Source organism: Columba livia, chromosome 4 (genome assembly GCF_036013475.1).
Source record: "Columba livia isolate bColLiv1 breed racing homer chromosome 4, bColLiv1.pat.W.v2, whole genome shotgun sequence".
NCBI classification, from domain to species: Eukaryota; Metazoa; Chordata; class Aves; order Columbiformes; family Columbidae; genus Columba; species Columba livia.
In genome coordinates this window covers 11,663,190-11,687,069 of record NC_088605.1, presented here as the reverse complement: position 1 = coordinate 11,687,069, position 23,880 = coordinate 11,663,190, and the positions used below count along the sequence as shown (strand labels likewise).

Below are 23,880 nucleotides of genomic sequence, written 5' to 3'. Positions count from 1 at the left end.
AGATACTATTTAACCTGATTAGGGATAGCAAAACATCTAGCTAGCTTTTGCAAGACTTACGAGAAAGAATATTTGTCACAGCAAATACTTGTGTATTGTTAAAGTATCATATGATGGAGTCTGTAGCACATTATTTATGCTCTACAAAATGATTAAATGACTGTCAAGTGCTTTCAGTATGAAATTACCTCCTAAGTCCATTAGCTACACACTGTTGGGTCCAGCATAAGATTCCACAATAAAAACATACCTCTTATGCAATTCATCCAGCTCATTAAGTAGTTACTGGTTTGCTGAAGCAGGACATTGTTATCTCCCTCATATGTGCAGTTTGGATCATTGTCATTTCGGATTTCACCCAGGCGATTAACTTAATAAGAACAAGTGCACAATTTAATATACTGCAACATATTAATGGATGCTAAGAGAGATTAAATAATTATTCTGTGATAAAATGCAAGAGAGATGTCTGTTCCTGTATGTATAGCTATTGTTACCAATAGACGAGCTTGAAAGTTCACTCATTAGCTTGTGAAAATGAATATACCGGAAAGACCTTAGGAAGGTGTGGCATTCATCTTACAAGGGGAATTTTCATCTATAAAGTCTGTATCTTTATTTTTTGAACTGAGACTGAATCACATGTACAGTCTTATTCTGTTCAAATGCTGGTAGAGACACTGCACAGGTTTAGATCTTTTTGTGGTATCAGGTATAAAACCAACTTTAAAAACACAGATATGAGGAAAAAACCCTTTTCAAACACCTTGCTAAAATTCAGACATGATGCAACAACAGTCAAAGAATGCATCAACATAACCGTTGTCTTTCTGATCAGTGTGTGCCGCAGTCCGTAACTTACTGGCAAGGTAACCGTGTCCTCCACAAGCTTCTCGGCACTCCTGGGCCGCCTGCTGGGCCGTCCAAGAAGACAGTGGTTTGCTGGCAGCAGACAAAGCATGAATCTCACGTCCCAAATCAGCCTTTGTGCAAAACAAGCTACAAGTGAGTAATGACTTTCACACAGAGCAAGTTTATGACTGGTTAAAGCCATAGCTTTGTGTAGTGCTTTATAATGAACAAGAGAGTAACTTGCAATACATGTATAATGTTTTCTGAGAACTGTGTAAATGCAGAGCATGGACACATGGGTACATTTAAGCTCAGACATGCCAGGTGACATGGCGTTGCATTGCACAGCTCACTGCTTGCCAGTCTCTTCCTCCCAGAGATGGAGAAGCAGGTGATTGAAGGTGGCATGTCCAGAGAAACCTTCTGTCCCCTCTGGGACATAAGCCAACCCTCTCTCCTTAGTCACCAAGGGGGTATTTTTAATATTTAAACCATGCCCCACATGGTTTTCGCATGGTTTGGCAACCAATGACAGAACCCAAGGGAATGGCAGGGAGATGTGCCAGGGGAGGTTTAGGTTTGACATTAGGAAAAGGTTCTTCACCCAGAGGGTGCTGGACACTGGAACAGGCTCCCCAGGGAGGTGTCACGGCCCCAAGCCTGACAGTGTTCAAGAAGAGACTGGACAATGCCCTCAAACACATGGTGTGAACTGTGGGGTTGTTCTATGCAGGGACAGGAGACGGACTCGATGATCCTTGTGGGTCCCTTCCAACTCAGGACATTCTACCATTCTACGAGATCTTCCAAGCATCAATTTTACAAAGAGAAGGAAATAATAATCATAAGGATTACATTCTTAACATTGTTGGCAAGTAGATTTTTATCTATCACAATATTTTTCTTCTGTTAGCCACTGTTTTGCCTAAGATTAATGACTGCACTGGAAATGCCCAAAGACAAAATATCAGATTAAAAAAAACAGATTCTTCTGTGGTGTGTGCAAAGAGAAATTAGAATACCCAGCCATTAATACACAGATCTTTCATAAGCTTTATTTTAGTTGAAAGAAGCTGAAGTGTTTAAGTGAGATCTGAGCAATACATAACCAGTATGTAGGCCCCTAGTAATTAATATTGTCAAAACTTAAGAAAAAAAAATAGGTATATGTTATAAAAACATACTGCAGCTATTTTGGTTGAGAATCAAACCTTTATGAAGAGGTAACTTTCAATGGCCTGACTGTGGATGAGAAATTCAGCATTAAGACTCAAAAATCTTAACTTTCCTCTCAAAAAATGTTTATCCTAATGCATGAATATTAATTGCAAACTCAAGTCAGACTCACAAAGTCTGTGCAGGAACTAAGAATAGTAACATTTCAGAAAGTCTTTGATATATGCACCCTGCAGTATAATTTAAAACATTATAAGCTGAATTTGCATTATCATCATATATTTATGATAAACAATTCAGCAAGGGAACATGACCTTAAATCCCACAAACTTTATCCACTCATCAAAACAAATTTTCTGAATGCAACTTCAATCATTACTTTGTATCTTCCATAATTCTGAGACAGTAATCTGGCATTCTTGATTCTAACACAGCCTAAGACTTCTAAGTCAGTCTTTCATTTAACAATTTCCATTTTATTATAGTGAGAACTCAGATAAGAAGAAATGTGTTAATATCTCACCTGTCTTTGACTCCTTTGCTTTGTTAATAAGCCTGCATAAAATTCTACGAAGTTCTCAAACAGAGATTTGGCGAAATAATCTAAAGCATATGCAGCAGCCAGATAAGGAAGAAGACGCCATTGCTACAATAAAAATTAAATAGATTTGATTGCAATCAACATGTATTTTTTATAGTTATGTGCATGTAACTGTCCTATAATATTGAACTGATTAATTAGTTTTTACTTTGTTCAAATTGGAAAACTATTTTATGGAGAAGAGAATTTAACAATAACCACCTATAAACATAATTAAGTTCAACCCCTCTATACATGAGTTACAGTTACTTTATTCTGTTTCATGCATTTTATTAATTTGTGATAAACATTCTGCTAAACAAACCCACCAAACAAAACCAAAAAAAACAAACCAACCAAACAAAAAACCCAACCAATCAACCAACCAAACCAACCTGGAAAACCCAAACCACAATGTACTGGGAATCAGCGGAAGAAGCATCTTTGCTGCTCCATGAAACTTGGAGCCCATGAAAGAAAAGAGAAACTGCTTGAGGAAGATTTTGTGGTGGAGCAAGAATGGAATGAGAAAGGAACTGAGCAAAATTGAGAGACTCGAAGAATGAAGGGAAGCAGACCCTGGCTTATTTAGAGCAAGTGGAAAGAAGGCAGCTTTTGCCAGTTTGTTGAAACCCATGAAATCTTTCAAAATTGCAAGACCTGGAAAAAACCCACCCACTTTGAAAGGCCAAACTGGGCAGGTTTGTTTTTAGGACTTCTTATATACTAATCTTTCTCATTCAGCAGATCTGAATTTTCTGTATTTCTGAGTTACCTTACATATTCTTGCTCTATTTTTTCAAAGCAAAAGCTGTTTCTCCAGAAAAAACAGCGGTTATACTCCACTCAGAATTAGAGCTAGCTTGAGACATCACCACAATGAATGTCATTGACTTCTATATTTTTAAATAAAGGGTAAAAAAGAGAAAATTAGCACAGCAGTAAGAGGCACTGGCATTTTTAAACAAATACTAGCTTCTACATCTGCAGTACTTTCATATGTGCACAGAAGACAGTCTTTCTCTGAAAATGTTACATTTTAGAAGACAAACGTTTCTACGTACTTCCAAGAAACATGAATATTTGGGGTTTTGCTATTCCAAGAACTTTTGTCAAAAGCCTGGTCATGCCAGGAGAAGTCTAAGGAGATCCTAAGTTGGAATCAAGCCTCACAGCTGCACTAGAATGGAACTTCAGGTGACACAGACAACTTTAGTGTCACTAACTTCAGTGTCACTATTTTGATCTGCAGTAGCTCTGATTATGAGTTCGATTATATAAAAGTCTGTACATGTGAATTCTAAACTATTTACCTGTGTTTGGTATTCAAGAACAGGTATTTCTTCTTCATCAGTTGGTCCAAACTGACGGCGAGCTGCTGAGAAGCGAATGGCTATTGATATAGAAAGCTTTAAATTGGTCATGGAAATTGCTGTGATGAGAACTCTGCCAGTCGACAAGGATCCCAGAGATGCACTAAAACGCTCTTTAACATCCTGAATGAATAAAAGGCACAAACGGAAAGGTGAGGCTAACATTTCATTTACCTCCCCTATAAAGGGACAACTCTGGTAGCATGATGAGAAGCCAAAGGACTGGCCAGATTTGTTTCTTGACACATTCAGATAAGGCATTCTGGAAAGACTCAAAGTAGTTTCTCTAAATTGCTTTACAATCACTGGTGTAACACAAAAAGCAAGAAGTTAGTAAGATCAGCAAGGTGAGTTGAGACATTTCCAAAAGGCAATTAAAAAGCCAGCATTCTGACTATCTCATATGAAATGGTCAACAGCTTTATGTAAGTGAAGGTATTATTATTATTATTATTATCATTATCATTATTATATCTAGTGCTTCCCAATATGAGAGGCCCATGCTCTCTCTTTTAACCTACTTATATCTTTGCATATTTAATGAACTGTATTCATTAAACAAAACCTTGATTCTTACCTTGACCGAACTTGAGTACTTTCCATCAGCTGTGACATCTCCAGCTATATTCAGTATGTTTTCTTTAGGTATCCTGACATTGTGGAACATGGCAAATCTGTTTAAACAAATACACAAGCAATGCAATATCTACTTTAACATAGTCTGAGGAGTCTACATTACAGTGAAAAGGTCACAACAAAGACATGATTGTACAATGATATCAGGGATGTCAGTGAACTGAAAACAGTAGCCATCAAGCCAGGTAGGTAATTTTACGAGAGTACGCCTGGAAGAACAGAGGCTTTCAGACTCAGGACAGCAGAAGAACTTCAAGATGGGAAATTATTTGTTTTTACTCTTCAGTTTGTTACTAAAAATTAAAGACAATGCTTAAAAAAAATCAAAACAAGCATTTCATTGGCTCTAGCAGACCATTTCAGCAGCTTCAGAAGTAAAGAAGCAAACTACTAATGGAAAGATGAACAACATACTCTCTTTGATGAGGAGTGACAGGTAAAGTTACTTATTAGAGACCTTACACAGAGGCAGCTTGACAGACACTTTCACTGACAGCCCCGAAACCTGAACTGAACTCTCAGTCTGCAAGAGTTTAGGTAAGTTACTGAGCTTGATTCCTCAGCTATCGAAAACCTTGGGCAGATGAACAACTTCCTTCTCCTGCTTACAACCCGACCGGGCCATTCTGACTACTAGTTAGTAATTCCCCGTCACAAACAATTCTGCTGAACCACGTGCTTTACTGAAGTGTTGTTCAGTCCAGTCTGGAGATTGCTTTGGAATAGAGACACGACATATTTTTTTGAGTCTAAAATATAGATCTGTGAGGATCATTCACATTATCGAAACACAAACGAGGACATCAGTGAAACAATGCCCTGAGAAGGAACTGAATGGAGAGTTTTCCTTTGTGTAAACTCAAACTAGGATTTCTGTCCCATGGAATGTGGCATTTTAAAAAGGAACAGCAAGATAACCTTTTCTAAGTTCTGCACCCTGGCAAAAACAAAGAAGGAACTTGTCAGAACAGGCAGAATGTCCTGAGTATTCATATTCTTCAGGAAGAAAGAGTATGAACTGTGTCACCCAAGTGGACAATACAATTTGGCACAACAGCAGCAGCATCACATCCACTCATGAATATCTCAGTATCTAATAGCACTTGAAAAGCTGTATTTGTAATCAAAGCAAATTCCCTTTTCCTGCCAATACAGGCTGATCTATTTAATAAGGCTCACGAGAGCCAGGTCTTTCACATTAATAAATTACATAAGGGCTGCATTGTTGCAAGTGCTTTAAAATTACAAGTTGTTTCCAAGGAAACATATCTGCATACTGAATTTATTCAGCCTTAGAGATACACAATATTTTTGGACTTAGCCACAGAGAAAAGCATGCTATCCTAACCAAGAACCAGCTGCTTACTGGCTTTAACCATGCTAAAAAGTGGTTTATTAAGTGCCAGTTTCACTGAGATAACACTACTCTGTAACAGAAGCAAATTGAGAATTTCCAAAAATCTCATTTCCATCTTTATTGATTTTTTTTTTCATATCACTGAAAGTAACAAAAATTAAAAAAGAATCTAATTCAATAAATATCTTTTGGTTAAATTCACATTCTCTCCTCCTTATATCCCAAACAAAATCGATCACAACTGAAACTGTATAGCAACTCCAATATTTTTAAGCAATAGCATGCATTTTAGACAGAAATAGAGTTTTTAATTATTATTACTCACTAGTTTAATTACAGGAGAGCGTGTGTGACAAGGTTTAGGTCCCTAAGTTTAGCACTCTCTTTTCCTCATCGCTGTACGACCATATAACTACAAGAAGGTGCTTCCTCCTCAGAGCTTGAAGTCCAAGCACAAGGCAAGAAGCTACAAACGTGTTCAAACAAATGGTGTGGCAGACACTAACTACTGAAGAACGCTTTCTTGATGCAACACCTGCCAGTCACAGCATGTTGCCAGCTAAACCTTAGCATTTTTTATAACCCATTAGAGTGAAGGAGAATTTTAAGGAGGAATCCAAGTGACGAAAGTGAGGGAGCTTCATGGATGCTTATAAAGTACCCCTCATGGTAAGAAAAGATGCATGGAAGAAAGCAATGAAATATTATTTTAAAAAGCGACTGAATGGGTGATAAAATGGTATCAGACTAAAGGAAGAGTTGACCTAACTGAGAGCTGATACAATCTTTGGAGCACAGACTAGGAAGAAATTTCAACAGGCACCAGCTCTTGGGTCTTCTCTTCACAAATATATATTCGGAGCATGTGTAGTTCTCTGTGTGATGAATGATAAGATTCACAGCAATGAACAAGATGGCAAATTGCCCTTTTGTGTTTTACACTGTAGTCATTAGTACAAATCATTCAGCAAAGCTACGCAGTTGCAGATAATTATTTATATTGATGTGTGTCTAGAGTTCTTAAAAAGCAAATTCAAATCTACTAATATATAAATTTATATACTAATAATCTACTTCCAAGAAATTCAAGCCTACTAATGTTGAGTATGTGGCAGATGTGTGCCAAGCAAAACAGCACCAAAAATGACCTAAACAGTTTTACCTGCTTTCACCTGTTGTGATACAATCCCAAACAGTAAATCTAGACAAGGCTTTTGTTGGAAAGGGTGAAAAATCTTGCAAAAAGTTTTATTATAATCTGTCCAACATAAATATAATGTAGCTAATTCTGTATCACATAAAAGATTACATAGAATTATTTTGATTTAAAATCACATGTACACACTTTTTAATAACTTTTGTCACAGCTAGTGAACCAGAATACTAAATTTCAAATCACTATATAACAACCTATTTTCTTAACATCAACATTATCTCAAATAAGAATTTTCAAAAGATTAGATTTTTTTTCCTTTATAATTTCTGTTACGGATACAGTATTTCCTTCTTTTTCTGTAAGTTGCTATCAAAGTAACTGCATGTAAGATGGAAAAACTTTAAGAAGCAAAAGAGAGAGACAGAACTAGCAATTAAACACACAGAAAATTCTCATGCATAAAGAAATAAGATATTTTGCCTACAAGCACCAGTGTTGAAAATAAAAGCAGAACCTTACAGGACCTGGGAGATAGGTGACCTTGTGAGATCATTGCCAACTGCTGTTATGCTCCTTCTCCAAGAACTTTGCTATTTGAAATTGTTAAGACATACTGGCCAATTTGAACTTGATATCAGAACATATTAAAAATAAATAGTAAGATTTAATGAAGTCAACGATCACATTTCTAATGGTTATTAGCCTAGAAAGCACACTGAATAGACATGGACCACATCTGTCAACGCACTTAGGGGAAAAATCTCCTTAAAGAACTGAAGAAATATCTTGCAATAATGGAACTGTATACACAGTCATGGGGATATCATGTACCAGCAAGTTTGGAAAATGGCTAAATTTCACATGGTGACAACAAATCCATGGGTTTGAAAACTACACTACTTAGGGCCTCTTCTGCATAGCAAATAGCATGACTGAGATTGAGACTTCTCAGCAAGAAAGACAGATAGCTGTCACTTTAAATACATATCATAGGTCTCTATAGCAATGTGCAAATTTGCATAATGTAGCCCAACGTTAAAAAAACTGAATCACATAGATTTCTACCTAGATTATCTGAGCAGAGTGAAGCACTACACCAACAGTAGCATTCTTTTTGTGTTATTTGGCCAGTAGTTTAGGGAATACTTCAAGCAAAGTTAATCTTACTGACTTTAAATCATGCAATAGTAATTCATCTGGTGTGCAGTAATGCTGATAAGAAAGGAGCAGCTGGAAAAGCTATGAGCTCCCTTTACTAAATTAATAAGCTGTTACCTATCATGCAAATAGCTCAAACATGCTTTGGTGAATTCCAGACTCACTAAAACGCCTTTCCTGCCAGCTTTTGTTATTGACTACCTTAGAGACGGTGCAGTGACAGCTCCTTCAGTCCTTCCAGCCAGAAACAGAAAGCAAATGAATGGTATGGGACGGCTGTGAGTCAAGTGATCTCACGGCTGTTTATGGGATACAGTGAACCTTGGGAAGAATAACACTTCAAAGGTTTGGTGAAAAACTTGCAGAAGGAAAGAAAACAGCCACATATTCCAGACTGAAACTCGCAAAAAGGTTAGAGTTGAGGAGACTTGCAGAGAAGCTGGGGAAAACTGTGAGGCAATGGTTTAGCTTTATTTCTACAGCCAAGGCTCTCATATAAGAATGCGAAAGTCACACTGTTCAGAAGGACTGAAGGATATATACTGCTGTATTCAGATAATGTAAGAAGAGGTACAGGCATTTTTAATATTTAGTTTTATTTTATAGCTGCTTCATTACTATTGCAATTGTTTGTGATTCTGGTCAGAAGCTGCAAGACAATGAAAATATTAAACAAGCATAAACTTGTTTATTTGAGAAGCAGGACTGATTTCTGCACTTGCTTTCCTATTCACATCCCTGTACTGTCCCTTTCCCTGCACTGCACCAGCCTGTTCTGTGACCTGACAAATGATCTGGTTGAAGACAGCCAAATGTTGGGCTTTTTTTCTGTCAGATTAGTTTTCAGGCAGTTCCAGTTGCCCAGCTGAGTCCTCTACACAGCTACACAAATGTTTGTCCCAGCACAAAGAAAAAGGCAGCGTGGGAGTAGAAGCAAACAACAAAAGAAGCTGAGTATGGAAATTATCTTCACCAAAATACTGCTTCAGACTGTAAGATGAAGGTCCAAGAGACTATTAAGGCTTCAACCACGTAATAAAACCATGTATTACAGCTCCTATCTTCCCAGTAAAAATAACTACAACCATCGCAAAATCTAAATAAGAGTTAAGAGGATAACTACTAGGAGACAAAAACCCTTTGAAAGACTGGACTTTCATTTGTTCTACCCTCAAACTAGCAGCAGCAGAATCTCAATGCATTATTGTCACTGGTACTGAAATAGTAACAAAGAAAAAAACTAATTAATCAGTTAAAAGTCATCTGTAAAGCCTGGAGTTTGTGTGATGTATGCCATCTTCACCAATACACAGGGAATTGCAGAGGGGGCTTTCAGAACCTCTAGTCTCTTTCCAGGAGGGATTCTTTTACACCATTTATTGATTATCTGCCCAATAAATCCCGTTTACCCATTTTGTCTTGGTTCCTTAATTTTGGTTTTGGGATCCAGAGAGTTGAATCTGGCCTCAGTGACTGGTAGAGAACATGCTGAATGTCTTAGCGAATTGTATTTGTGGAGAGACTGATCACATTTTAATTGTACATGAAATGTTGTTAAACAGCTCATCAAAAACTTCAGTTCTCCAAAGTCCACCTTTATAACTAGTTACAGCTAACAATTCTCTTCCCCCAGAAAGATCCTTTTCTCCCTACAAAGAACTCTGTTAAAACAAACAGCTTTCTGTCTGGCAGCAGTTTGCTGTATCTTTGATAGCTTCATATCACAGGTTTTGTCTGCTCAACACACTGTATTGTCAGCGGATACAGATGAATGAGCTCAGAGAATGTTTTACAAAGACAAGGCGTGTTAAGCACTACTTCAGAAACACAATTATGACTGATTTTCAAACTCTTCTCCATGCAGATTTCATTAGGCATCATTTCTATTTCTGGAGTGGGGAAAGCAGCAATTTGCTGCCAGTTAAAACTGGGCATGACGTTGGTTAACCACCAATTCAGTGGCAATCATTTACTGATGTGTTCTGAAGTAATGGGTAATTTGGTAATGTTACATTAGCCAGAGCAGACAAAACAAAACAAAAAACAAAACACTAAAGGGAAGAAACAGAAATGCACATCAGCACTTACGCAAGCTCTTGCTTTATGTCCCTCCTCTTACGCCTGTGACACATTTTATTGAAAAGCCCCTGGTCACAAATATCCAGAGTTCTTTCAGTAGTTGTTTTTTTCTTCAGCTACTTGCATTTTGAGATCTCAGTGACCAGCACATTTCAAAGACTGCCAGAGCACTAGCAACAAGTGGACATTTTTATATTATAAAAATACACACTGAAGCACTTGCATCCCCTGGTGGCAGCCCTTTTTGTTTTTTCATAACAGAACACAAAGCCAGTGTAAACTCTCCATGAGGAAAACTGGAATTCTATTTTTAATCATTTAGGCATTGATTACACAAATAATTTTAAATGATAGAGAGAAAGAAAAAGATTTCAAAATATTTTGAAGTGATTTTGTTTTTTTTTTTTGTTGGGGTAGCTGAAGTTACAAAGACTTGCAAAATCCATGTGATTTTTGGACATTGCAATTATGAAGTTATGAGAATTATTTGAAAAGACAAACTTGAAAGGGACAGATTAGTCAATTGGATTTACACTGCAATAATTCCCACATTACTTCTGAAATTCTTTCTCTTTCTAAAAACATTACATACTGCATTAGCAGGAAACCAGACTTAAGCCAAATGACCCAAGAGACCAATTGTTTTCCAAAGCCAGAAGGGACAACTACAATCACCTACTCTCTTCTCTTACATAGCAAAAATCAATGGCATTTTCCAAGGAAGCTCTGGAATTTCTTCCCCATGTCCTGCATAGGTGCTTAACTCTCTGTACCCGTACTGAAAATCAGTAGCATAACCTTCTTGAAGGGCAGGAACAAAATCTGACACCTCTGCCAAAGATGTCGGACTCTGACCTGCACTCTGACCGTTTATCCTGAAGTGTAACTAAATGGAAATATATCTCATTTACTGTCTATGGTAGTTGAACCAGACTTCACACATACATTCAAAAAACTGGCAAAGCATGCAATAGAGACTAACACTTGTAGGCACAGCATAATGGAATGGTTTTCTTATCACCATATACAACAGGCTTCTATACTGCAGGCTGTGGTTTCTCTGGGATAAACTGCGAAATAAGATTAGTAAACTGCTTAGAACAACACCTTGACAAGGCAGCGTCTGATGAAATATCTTCCTGTGAATCTCAGCATTTTGCAGATCACGCAACCAACAGTTCATTTTCAAGAGTGGCACAGCTTGTTGTCTCTGCAAAGAATTGCAGAGCTACGGAACCACCACCTCCCCAGTCCCCATCCAGGGCTTCATGTACCTCTGAGAAGCAATGTGTACAAGTCCTGACATTTTTGTTGGCTCAGGAAGGTTGCAAAGTGAAAACTCATTCTCCAGTTCTTGTGAACAATGTAGGCATCTAACCTCAGACCTCTCCAAAGAACACAGCCAAGGCAGATCAGGAACACAAGCTCCTAGAGTTTTCAGCTGAATGAAGAGTACTGGTAACCTTGGGCTCCCTCATCCCCCTACCCTAATCTGCAGGTGCTGATTTAAACTTAAGCTTTCTAGTCCAGACACTGTATTAATTCATACTTAAAGAGATCTAGATCCATGACTGGGGCTCTTCAGGCACTGCTGTTAGCAGAAAGTATACTATTTTTTTAAAACAGCGTACACAAAGTAAATAGAACGATTAGAATGCCCTTTAAATGCTTTAAATGACATGTGATGTCATAACTAAGATAAAGGACTCCATCTGACATTAAGATAGGAAGTAACTGGCATTTCTTATTTACAGTGTATTAGATAGATTATCATTTCAGATTATTCAGTTATACCAATATTTTAACAAATGCTCTATTTTTTCCCCAGTAGATCAAAGGATAAATTATGTGAATTTTTATGTTATGTCAAGCACACTCTTTTCCTTCCTCCTGTTGCACATAAAACTATGCTGCAAATTAAGAACGAACAACAGAATTTGAACGTTTCTACAGAAATATGCAGCTGAATTACATTTGGATTATGGAAGTCCATGTTGCTGTGCCATCTGGTGGCTACTAGCTTGTAATGCAGATGCAGACAAAAATTCCCACCAAAACTCAAACCCTCTACTTTTCCAGGCCTTTTATCACATTTTTTCCTCTATAAAATTTAATTTTCTACTTTTTAAAATTTTGTCTGTGTCTTCATATAACAGACCATAAATGAGAATGAGCCACATAAACACAAAAGTCAGTGCTATTTTTGCCACTACAGGCTAATTGGGGCATCAGAAGGAGGGTGGTAAAAACAAACTGCAGAAGACCTACGTACGACCTTCAGGAAAGCCAGACAAGGCCCTTACATTTGAAAACACGATACATTAGGATGTCTATACTTTGTTTACTGCAATGGCATGTTATGAAGGACGATGAATACATCTGTAATGAACTCAATCAACAGAAAGAGGTAAATCTGAGGCATAGAGACATTTACCCCCACTTACTATATATAACTAATCACAGAATCACACAGAATGTTAAGGATTGGAAGAGACCTTGAAAGCTCATCCAGTCCAATCCCCCTGCCAGAGCAGGAACACCCAGATGAGGTTACACAGGAAGGTGTCCAGGAAGGTTTTGAATGTCTCCAGAATAGGGGACTCAATCTTTATATAATGGTTGTTTTAATGCAGAAATCTATCTCAATTTTCTCACTGTCTCTCCTCCCCATCAGATGCTTTTGGTTAGTAAAGCAGAGACACAGTTTCATAGAATCACAGAATACCAGGTTGGAAGTAAGGCCATTGAAGTCCATGACTCAGAAATGGAGTCCAGGTACTTTTTTTATTTCAACTGTACACAGAGAATACAGGAAAAAAATAGCTAAGTTTCTCCTTCTCTTCTGCAGTGAACAGGATTAGCCCAGAAATCCCAAGGTTTAAACCTGATACCTAGTTTCTCTACTGGGTCACATTAATCTTACATCTTTTCTAACAATAAACCTTATCTGTGGACCTTCAATAGCCTTCCTGTGGGCTGGAAATCGACAGACAAAATAATTAAGGGCTTACAATCAGATGGGTAGAGAGGCTGATTAAGTTCTTTACTCAGAACTTAATGGATTTATGGTTTTTTTCATTATTATTGTTGCAGAGTCTACGACTGCAAGAATGCTTGCGGATATTCCCAGAGTGCCAGTGGCACTTCATATTCTAAAAAGTGAGAGAAGTAGAAAGACTATGGTTATTCAGATAGAAAATACTGAAATTCAATATCTTTCAATCTGGCTTATTTTTAGAAACACCAGCAACTTAAAACCACTCACGAATACCTCAGAACTAAAGACAGAACTGACACAGGAGGATACCTGCACCACTACACTGTGATATAACCTAGAATGTTTCCTCCTTCAAATGGATTGACTTACCCATTATCCAACCCATTCTGCCCAAGTTTCTTCCCTATGTCACCTACCATCACACCCGGCATAGGTAGGAGAGTTTTTGTATCTCGAATCTGCATAGAAGTGGAACAAACAAATTATTTCAGTTACGGAACAATGAAAGTTATCAGTTGAACTTTTCAAACAGTGAAAATATTTCCAACTTCTGTTCTGTTATTAACGTCAAAAAAAGGTCTCTGTTTTTTCCAAGCACATAATCCTGGATGTAACTTGTACTTACATATCCTCTCATTCAGGACATAGACCCATCAGCAGTATGACACTAATTACATCACTGTATTAAATATGCCTTAACACTGATGACTGCTCCCAGCAGAGCAGCAGGTGCACACATGCATAGTAAGAATCAATAGATCTTTTACATAGCAATCAGCTTTGAGATATTCCCCAATTTTATAATAAATCCTATTCAGTCCGCAACTAGTTCATTTTACTATGTACACCTTAAATACTTGCCATATTTTCTGATGCCTTTAATCTTTTAAACTAATCTCTGCGGTAGAAACCTGCAGTTTTCAAGCAGATCAGCCTGCAGCATTGGCAGACATAAATCATCTTAAGCCTCATCCAAGACTTTCAGGATCTCATATAGCATAGGTTAGTTCTAACTATATAGTTAGCATGACAATCTGGAGGCTTTTCAGCTCTTTTGTATTTTTCAGAATTTTCTGCAGAAACCTTACAGTATAAAACTGGCTGCACAATCATCACAAAATCAGTGAACATTCGAAAACAGTACTCTTGCTACAATTGCAACAAACGTTGAAGGCATTAATTAAAGAATATACTGGTGAGATATAAATAGCAGTATAACAGAAAGTCTTTAATTTGAACCTACTCCCTCCAAAATAAAAAAAAAACCAAACAACAATAGCAATATTTCTACCCTACCTGTACAATAAAACTATGTAACCCTTGGCACTGTCCATCAGGAGTATAGAGCTGGGCGTACACAACTGCATGGGTGGCATGTTTACCCATATTACCAACCCAGAACTTCGCAGCTTCAAAGTCAGGAGTATTGATGATAAATTCCTGTAGCCAGCAAAGAAAGGAGCAAACTATATAAGTCATAAAAATCAAAATATATCTATTTTTTTTTTCATGACCGTGGTAATGTTTTGAAAACATTCATTCTGTACTGTACTCCAACAGCAGAGATCGCTCTTACTGTGTTCAACTTTGGAGAGAATACATGCAGCTAGGAAAAAAATAGAGCTGAGAAAGTTCATCAGTTCATTATAAAGCCTGAAATTCAGCCTTTTTCTTGCTTATTAAGCATTAAAAAAAAAAAAAAAAAAAAAAAGGTAAAGCTAAGTGATGGACCCAAAAGCACTTCCTAGATCTTAGGTTAAGCTGAGCTGTGAGTCCAGTCCATGTGAAGGACTGTGAGGGCAATTTCAGCAGCGAGGACTGAAATCTGCACAGGGATCACCTCCTTCCTCCTCAGTTTTGGATGGGAAGGCAGCCTGGCTGGCAGGGTGAAAGGTGGCACGCTTCACAGTCTGGAGAACGGGGGGGCCATGAGTAGTGGGAATTCTGAGGAATACATTTATCTTGAAATTTAGACATAGATTCAGCATTTAGATTTTTGCATTACGAATAGTGCGCTTTCTGGATGTAAAAGAAATCTGAACTCAGAGCATCACAACCTCAACAAAGATTTATTAATTTCAGTCACTTCTACTGCAGTGCACTCATCATCAACCTAGAACTCCATTTATTTGAACAGAACTTTCCATTAAGCCATTCTCACAAGTTTGCGTTTCTGTGTTTGGGTTATTGTTTGGGTTTGGGGTTTTTTTTCGGTGTGTGTGTGTTTTGTTGGTTTGTTTTGCTCTGTTTGTTTTTGTTGTTTGTTTGGTTTGGTTGTTTGTTTATGTTTTTTTCTCTTTCTGGACAGCATTATGAACATCCAATGTTGCATAAATAATCTCTGAACTGCTTTTATAGGAAAAAATGCAGACTGGAATGCTGTCCTGCTGAAGAATATAAAATCTTATGTTTCGAATCTATGATTCTCATTTCTCATTCTTTTGAAGCCACATGGTGATGTGACATTGTTTGTTGACAGTAAGAGGACACAGTTCTGTATGTTACAGCACAATAAAATGCCACAGTCTTTAGGGGACATGATGAGCCTACCTTCCTGGGACATTAAATAACACATTTTAAATTCAACTTGGCATAAACCAAGCATGTAGATGACAAAGAAAGAAAGAAAGTTATATCAGCATCCCCTCTGAACTTCTAATTTCTTCCTGCTTAACATAAAACTATGATGAGTTCTACTAATTTACTGAAAATTTGTTAGGACATTGAATTTATTTGTGCAGTAGTGTTGATTTCAGAAAACAAAGTATGAATAGTAAGCACTTTCCTAATGGAAAAAGCAGTTCATTGTTTTCTTCTTTGGATCTCTCTGATGGTCTTGGTATCTTGCTTTTTGTACTTCTTTTTCTCATCCTCAGAAAATAATTCTAATCTTTGTATATAGAACCTTCATTTTAAAGACAAAAGACAATTTAATCTGCACATTCAGCTATTCCTTAAGAGACACAACAAAGGAGAAGAATGCTATCCTTATTTTCTACCACAACCAGAAGCTAAAATACCTACTTGTACAAGAAAACAGAAATTGCTGGGTTTGTTGTAATTATTTACAATAATGTAAATATTTGACTTGTTTTTTTACATTTGGGGTTGAACTTGATTCTTGCTAATCAAAGAAATCCACAAATCATTCTGTTCTGTTAGTAAATAACACAGCTCAACAATGTCAAAGATTATTCCTGTGCATTAAAGACTAACCTGCGTGCTTCGATCAAACGTGGCAGTAGTTCGTATGCCTTTGGTATTAGTTCCATGGCTGAGTTCAGTCAGAGCAAAACATCCAAAAATCTAAATAGAGAGACATAAGGCACAGTTCAAGACTACTTTGTAACAGCAATTAAAACTGTAAGATTTTCAAATGATTGCAAGTTCAGCTGTTGGAAAGCAACTCACAATTGCAAGAAACCAGTGAGATGTAACCCTAAGGCTAGGACATCATGCCTGCTGTAGGGTAACAGGTATAGATACACTTGGTTCTCAGCAGCATTTGGGAGCATCAGTTCACACTAATATTTACGCACCGCAACCCCTTCCCTTAGAATGGTTTGGCCTGTAGCACATGGGAAATTTGAGGGATTTTCTTGAGGTTGTTGTATGGATGGGTTTCTATTAGATGGAGATTTATTTCTGAACTAGCCAAAGGAATCTCAAGGCCAGCACGAAGGCTGAAAAACAGCACCCTGAAAAACAGCAGTGAGACTCGGACATGAGGACAGCTCGTGAACATGGACAATATCCAACCAGCTAATGCATGCTTGGAGAGTGGACACGTGATCAGGAAATAACTGCATATATAAGGAGGCTTGTTTCTGTAATAAATGGCTTCGCTTGAATTCATATTGGATTGTGGAGTCCATGATTTTTCACCCTCGCAGTAGTACATGATCTTTAGTAACAAGCCTTTGAATAGCAAGTGAGAAAACCAAACCAAATCAAAAAACCCGAAACCTCGGGCAAAATTTTTCTGACAAATATATATCCTCAGGTTTTTGTTTAGACTGAGAGTCATTTAAAGAATTCATCCTGATCTTCAACATGGGGTATTGAATCAGAACTATGTAGCAGTATATTGCTATCTACAAGCAGACAGATAAACACACAACTTCAGAAAACTAAATAAGCAAGGAAGGTGAATGGTTAGGAAAACAAGCAAACAAATAAGAAGTGGTAAAGAACAGCAAAAGTAGCATGAAGCTCAGTCTAAGTACACTCAGCATATATATCTCGCAAAATTGAAGAGGCTCAGGCCAGACAGCAAATGCTGCCCACATGGCCAAACGGCACTGGCAGGAGGAACTGTTTAGGATTGGTTTTTTCCATCAGAGAGGCTGCACTTATTCCGCAGGGCAGTCTAAAAGAGAGCCAGGAAGCAGCACAGTGGCTAGCAGTGATTGTCAGGGCTCAGTGCTTTTCAACCTGCTCCGTGGTCTTTTGCTATTTAGAAGTAGCCGGTTATGCAAAGAGAACAGAAATAACACAAGGGTGCAGGTAGTGCCATGGTTCTGACAAATTCTCACAAGTTATCAAAAAAAGCTACCTCCATGCTGTAAACCTGTTTCACAAAGTCTGCAAATCTCTCAGAAGCACTCAAAATTGCACCTGCAAATACCTGTAAAACCAGAGAATTATGAATTAAATCAGTGACCACATGACGGAAAGCACAAATTGCACACAGTTTGTAATAGTGATGTCCGTTAAAAAGGCCAAGGACAGTAGGCTGCACACTAAACTACAACTTAGTCTATAGCTGGAGGAGGTAAATCGGGATTTTATCTCATCAAGGTTTCTTTACAGAAGACTGAAATTTTCACAGCTCTAACCTGTTGAATCCTTTATTGCAAACTCTTAAAAAACCTTAATGAGCTCAGTTTCTACTTGTTCTTACCGATGTCCCCTTGAACAAAGTAAAACTTTAAAACTGTTCTAGTTTGTTTTATTTCAGAGGGATTGAGAACTGAATATAGCTGCTTCAAGATCAGGCAAGAACACTTTTTGAAGCTACCTTCAGTTTTTCCAAATGGATATTCACATAACAAAACTGCAATTTCCAGACTCTCTCCAGCCATGTGAATAGTAATAATTAATTAATTCTACTAATATGATTTGACCAGCTATGTTAAGTATTCTTTCTGAGAGACTCATCTAGAGAACAACTTATGAACAGAACCCTGGCCACTGATATCAGTGAGAAACCTTCACTGGTTTCTGTTCCTTCTGGATTCTGCCCTGAATCAACATACTGAGTGTGAGGTAAGGAACTTTCTGATACCTGTTATCTGTAACAAAGACACAGCCACCAAACTGGGCCCAACAAACAAGTTCTTTGGCTGCTAATGCCATAGAGAGGAGGCAGAGGAGTGGACAAAAGGTGGAGCTGTAGGCATCAAAACAACTTTCTGTAGCTCTGTCTATACCGCTCCACCTTTACTTTCCAGGTGGGATTCCAGTGGAGACAGGGCTTAAGGACAAAAATCTACTAACTTCATCCCACAGCTCTCTGATTCTTCTAAGCAGTTAAAATGAACTTCATTTTTGAAAACAAAGGACTGGGGAAAGCTTTAATAAAGTAGGCAGAAAGACAAATACAGTATTACAAGAGACTAAAATTCAAATACACACCACTATACATCTTGAACTGTACTTACACCACAGTGTAAGAAATACTGGAGACACGGAGACCAATCATACATTCCTACACAAATGATCATATGAATTATCTTTAATGGGTTCTCGATGATCTCTTGCTGAGTAAGAAAATCATACTCAAAGAGCCTTTTACAGCGCAGAAATGTCAGCTCCTGATATTTCTCACGGCACAAATCTTCTCCAGGATGACGTGCAAAGATAGGATCACTTTCCAGAGCAGAGAAGATTCTGTTCTTCAGGGGGAAAAAGCTGACATGAGAATGTTAATCTAAAAGCATTAACAAAACCAGTTAATGTTCTTCTAGGATAACATTATGCTTCAAACTACATTTGTTTGATAGGAAGATGTAAATTTATAAAGCCAAAACTCCTGTGAAAAAACATATTTAAACAATCTGTCATTGTATATACAGTTCACGCAGCTAAATTTTATGAAAGCTCCTTTGTCATAAAGCAATATAAGCGGGACTGATTCATTCTCAATGTTAAGAGAACAGTATGGTAAAACTAACTTGCTTTTTAAAGCAGGTTTATCATTTCACTATATGAAGCTGCTGGCAGTATCTGCAAGGCAACGGCCCTCAATCTGAGAATAAAGGTAGAAGCCCAGGGGTTACATTCAGTCAGAAATATCTCATAATGCTAAAGCCAGTCAGATTCAGAACAAGGCAGTTTTTATTTCTTTGATCCATCTTCTAAGTTTTCAATAATTATGGTGAATGTTCAAGATTAGCTTAAATCCATGCAAATCTATACCACCTTCGGAAAAGTCAGTTCTGTCTCCTCCTATACTTCCAAGTCGTGCATTCCCACACCACCTCTTGTGCTGCAATTAATCTCTTTTTTCTGGTAGGGTTAGCTTTCAGTGACATAGGCATGCTAATGTGTTCATCTTCAGTGCCACATAAGCATTAATACAAGCACAGAAGATCGTAGAAAATCATGTCGGTCAAAGGAAGACAGAAATACTACATTTGACAGTGGCATGAACTTAGGTCCGCTTAAGTGCATTGTAGAACCATATGATACACGATTTAATGCAAACGGTACAGTAAAACAATATAGTAAAATATCGTTCTTTCTCAGTTTGAAGCAAACACTGAAGTTCTGTAAAGTAGCACCTGCTGGTCTTCCCTGTACTGATGTTGCAATGAAATGAGCCTTATGCAATGAAAAAGCAGGTTGCTTAAAAGTTCAGTTCTGCTCTCAAAATTGGATGTGCAAAAGCAATTTTCATGCTCCATATCTACACAGCATTATTAAATTAAATACCCTCCCTTTGAAAATCACATAGTTGCTTCTACTGATACCTCCAAAATTAAAATATTTACAATTCTTGCAAAGTTTACCTTAAGCTGGATGATATCTTCACCATCTAGTAACACTGCCATCTCCTTCCAGTTAAAGGAAGCTTTCTTACGATATTTGCAAAGTGGTCCTCTAGGGAAATCTGGTAGCAAAGTATCCCATGAATTTCGGTTGCCAGTGACTTCTTTCAGCTTCAGTGTGGATGACATTGTTAGCTGAACTGCATCAAACAAGAAAAAATACATCACAAACTGAAGCACCACAGATGTCTGATTTTTAATAATAAAAAGAAATCAAAAGGGTCGTTAATTGCATCCATAGACTTGTTCATATGTGTAAGTAGAGCACTGCAGAATCAACTAAAGCTTGCCCTTCCAGTTTTCTAATTCAAATGGCTTGGTACAAGCTAAGAGAAAAAAAATTCCTTTGATCAAATGTAAATGAATTACATAGTCTTTGTTATCAAAACACGAGTTAAACTTTTTAAAATAAGCAAAATATGAATCAGGGACAACATTGGTTAATATTGCATAATAAGAAAGGGGGGACGAGATAAAAGATCCAGGAGAAAAAATAACATCTTAAATAACATAATGTGAATAATTGTAACCTCACTTCTAACTTAAATGCAAAAGAATAAAATATAAAAGAACCCAAACATGCACACAAAGCCCTGTTCAAATGCAGCACACACCTGAATTATTTCCACATTACTAGTTAACTTTTAAACAACTTTTAACTAAATGGCATGTTGGTTATATGTTAAGGTTTGTTATTATATAACTGAAGTGATGAGCTGTTGCTTGTGCATAAACCTGAGACAGAAGACATCAGGCAGTTCTGCCCTTCCACTGATTGAATGTATGAAAGAGTAAGTGGGTAATCGAACCTTTATTGCATGTACCCCAATTGCAAGAAACAAATTTCTGTAAAATTCTACATATTTGCATGTCCTTTGCCTGATTTAATTTTGTCCAGAACTGGGCTAGCTCCCACGGATCCCCTTGGCTATGAGAGCTCTGTGCTACCTGGGTATAACTGCCCAGGCCATAAGAAATACGGTGCAGAAATAAACAGATGGTTTTACAGAGGGGAAACATAAACACCTCCAGCCCTGCATGCTATTCCAGCACTTTGACATGGTGAACATTCAGAATTGTGAAACTAAAACAATTATCAACACACTGTTCATCATTAACTTCATTGATTTGAATAGAACAGGTGAATGGGACAGCAGGAGGCCCTGTCTGCAATGGGTCTGCAAAAGGTAAAGACTAAACCTGCAAAAATGAAGTGAAACAAAACTATCATAGTAGTGACTTCTACAAAATGCATAAAAACTATAGGGCATTTCTCCTACATGGAAGATACAGTTTTGGAAAATTGTAAGCGCATAGGTATGCACTTCTTTTAAGTGTCACATTGCCATACTCAAGACCAAAGTATGCAAAGTATGAACTTTGCAACCAAACTTCATTTTTCCCTCTTTCCTCCCTAAGTTTACATTTTAACTTCTGTTATTTGGTGGCTTATAACATTTTTACCCTGTCCTCCCACTAAATATTTTTTTCTGAATACACTTATGTTTTCTGTGCTGAGTTGGCCTCACACGCTTGTGATCAAAAGCAGTGAGGCCCCGCAGTCTGCTGGCATTTTGTTGTTTGTCTATACGGGTGATGCGAGCGCATCGCAGAACGTCACAGAACCAGCAGGATTTCATTACCAGTAGGTACAACCGCACTGGTTTTGGAGGGAAGGGGAATGTCGCTTTGTGGTATAGCCAGCAGCAGACGTCGGGGTGCCCTCTGCTGCTACCACCTCGTATCAAACCCAGCAATTCCTGCCGCTTCTTGCAGGTGGCAGAGATCTGTGTTATACTTGTAAGATGCAAAAATGATGGGGCAGAACAGAAGTTGGCCACAGTATAACGAGGAGACTAGCTGGAAGACGCAATTGTTAGAGATACTGGGAGGTCATCCAGGCCTAGGGCTGGCCAACAGCTCAAGATGGACTATGAACATCATGAAGCACAGAAACTGCTGGTTTGGCACCCTGTTTTTGCTGCCACTATTGTTTTTTTTTACGCCCCATCATCTTGACACATTTCTTTCGACCTAATCCTCTTATGGAGGTCACTTTCTAGCTCTGGATGGTGTGGACACAGCAGAAGAGAACCTCAGGATAGTATTTCTGCATGTGACTTCCACATGGGTTCCAGGGGGGTGCAGTCCCAGTACTGTGCAACAGTACAGAGGGGGGAAAAAAGGGGCATTGGGAAGGATCATTTCAACCTGTTGCCAGATAAACAAACGTTACTCTTCTAACTGGGAAACAGGTAAATCAGGCAGAAGCTCAAGGCTTCTGTCTCAGAACAGAGAAAAATTTGCATCAAAATACTGCAGTTATTGCATCTAACCATTTACACTGCCAATCAATGAATTGCTCAAATGGGAAAATGTAAGCAGTCATTAAAAAAAAAAAAATCACAGTTTCTCTCTCCGCCTTCATACAATGTTTTAATATAATTGTGTTCCAAGCAAACACTTTCAAAACTAATTAGGAAACCAAAACAGCCAATTACAGAGGGAAAGTAACAAAGAATGGCCCTAAAGAATAACCACAGTGTTAATTTCAGTATTAATTTCAGCCTGGCGCTGACACTTTGAAATTTACCTGTGGATGTGGCAATAAAAACCAACACATTATATTTCAACTTGCTGAGAACCGCTGCAGTTTCACTGAGAAATGCTGAGTTGAAAACTTTTTTACCTGGAAGACACTCCTGCTAGTAACTCAAATCCACAACTGGGCAACTACGGTATCCAAAGCACACAGGCACTTTTGTTTGCAGTGAATTATCTTGCACAATGATGATAAGGCTCAGGCACATGGTCACTGTCAAGAATAACGATATTACAATCTTATTCTGTCAGAAACACCATTACTCGCAAATGCGAAGCAACTAGGAAAATAAAATAAAAAGCTTGCCACGGCAGTTGCCCGGAGAGGGGAACCGGAGAGGCTACCGGCAGGGAAGGCAACTTCTAATTTCAAAGTCCTTTGCGGTTTCATTGCACAACCGCTTTTCGAACTGCACCGATTCTGGGCAGGGCCTCGTTAGTGCTGGGAGGAGGAAAAACAAAAACAAACAACTACGTAATATATTGGGTTTTACTACAAAAATATACCCTGATTTATTTCGGAGTCAGGCAGCGTTCCCAGTTTTGAGCCCGCTTTCAGGCGGCGTCTTTACGCTGAGGCACCGTAGCCACTGCCGCGACGACACCGGCTTTCCGCAAACAAAAACTAAAACCCCTCCAGCCTCCGCCTGCCTCAGCAGCCGGTTGCCGCGGTTTCTGAGCTGCAGCGCGGCACCGCAGCAGCGTCTCACCGCGCCCCGCACGGCAGCAGCTCCGGCTCCCGGGGAGCACAGACCGCCGGCGCGTCCCGCCTGCGGCCGCTGCGCCGTGAGCCTGACAGCCCGCGGCCGCGTCCCTTGCGGCTTCAAACCTCCGCTCTGGGCCGAAGGGACGCGGTATGTAC

At 38.4% G+C, this 23,880-nt stretch overlaps 1 protein-coding gene across 14 annotated transcripts in view; it reads right to left on the bottom strand.

The window, feature by feature from the left end:
- Positions 1 to 23,880, bottom strand: part of ACOX3 (acyl-CoA oxidase 3, pristanoyl) — a 35,960-nt gene that overhangs the window by 11,863 nt on the left and 217 nt on the right. For 2 of the 14 annotated variants that reach the window (XR_010472521.1, XM_065062561.1), the window contains exons 1-12: positions 23,364 to 23,424; positions 20,379 to 20,557; positions 19,029 to 19,262; positions 17,921 to 17,992; positions 16,582 to 16,671; positions 14,662 to 14,805; positions 13,735 to 13,823; positions 4,559 to 4,655; positions 3,922 to 4,104; positions 2,552 to 2,674; positions 863 to 983; positions 251 to 370 (exon numbers count right to left, since the gene is read on the bottom strand). Coding sequence is in view for 13 of the 14 variants with exons in the window: in XM_065062561.1 (XP_064918633.1) it covers positions 251 to 370; positions 863 to 983; positions 2,552 to 2,674; positions 3,922 to 4,104; positions 4,559 to 4,655; positions 13,735 to 13,823; positions 14,662 to 14,805; positions 16,582 to 16,671; positions 17,921 to 17,992; positions 19,029 to 19,262; positions 20,379 to 20,557; positions 23,364 to 23,409 (1,498 nt within the window). In the remaining variant the exon portion in view is untranslated. Of the gene's footprint in view, positions 1 to 250; positions 371 to 862; positions 984 to 2,551; positions 2,675 to 3,921; positions 4,105 to 4,558; positions 4,656 to 13,734; positions 13,824 to 14,661; positions 14,806 to 16,581; positions 16,672 to 17,920; positions 17,993 to 19,028; positions 19,279 to 20,378; positions 20,558 to 23,106; positions 23,286 to 23,325; positions 23,461 to 23,525; positions 23,875 to 23,880 lie in introns of those variants that run through there. The other 12 variants (XM_065062563.1, XM_065062569.1, XM_005498439.3 and 9 more) reach the window with 12 other exon arrangements.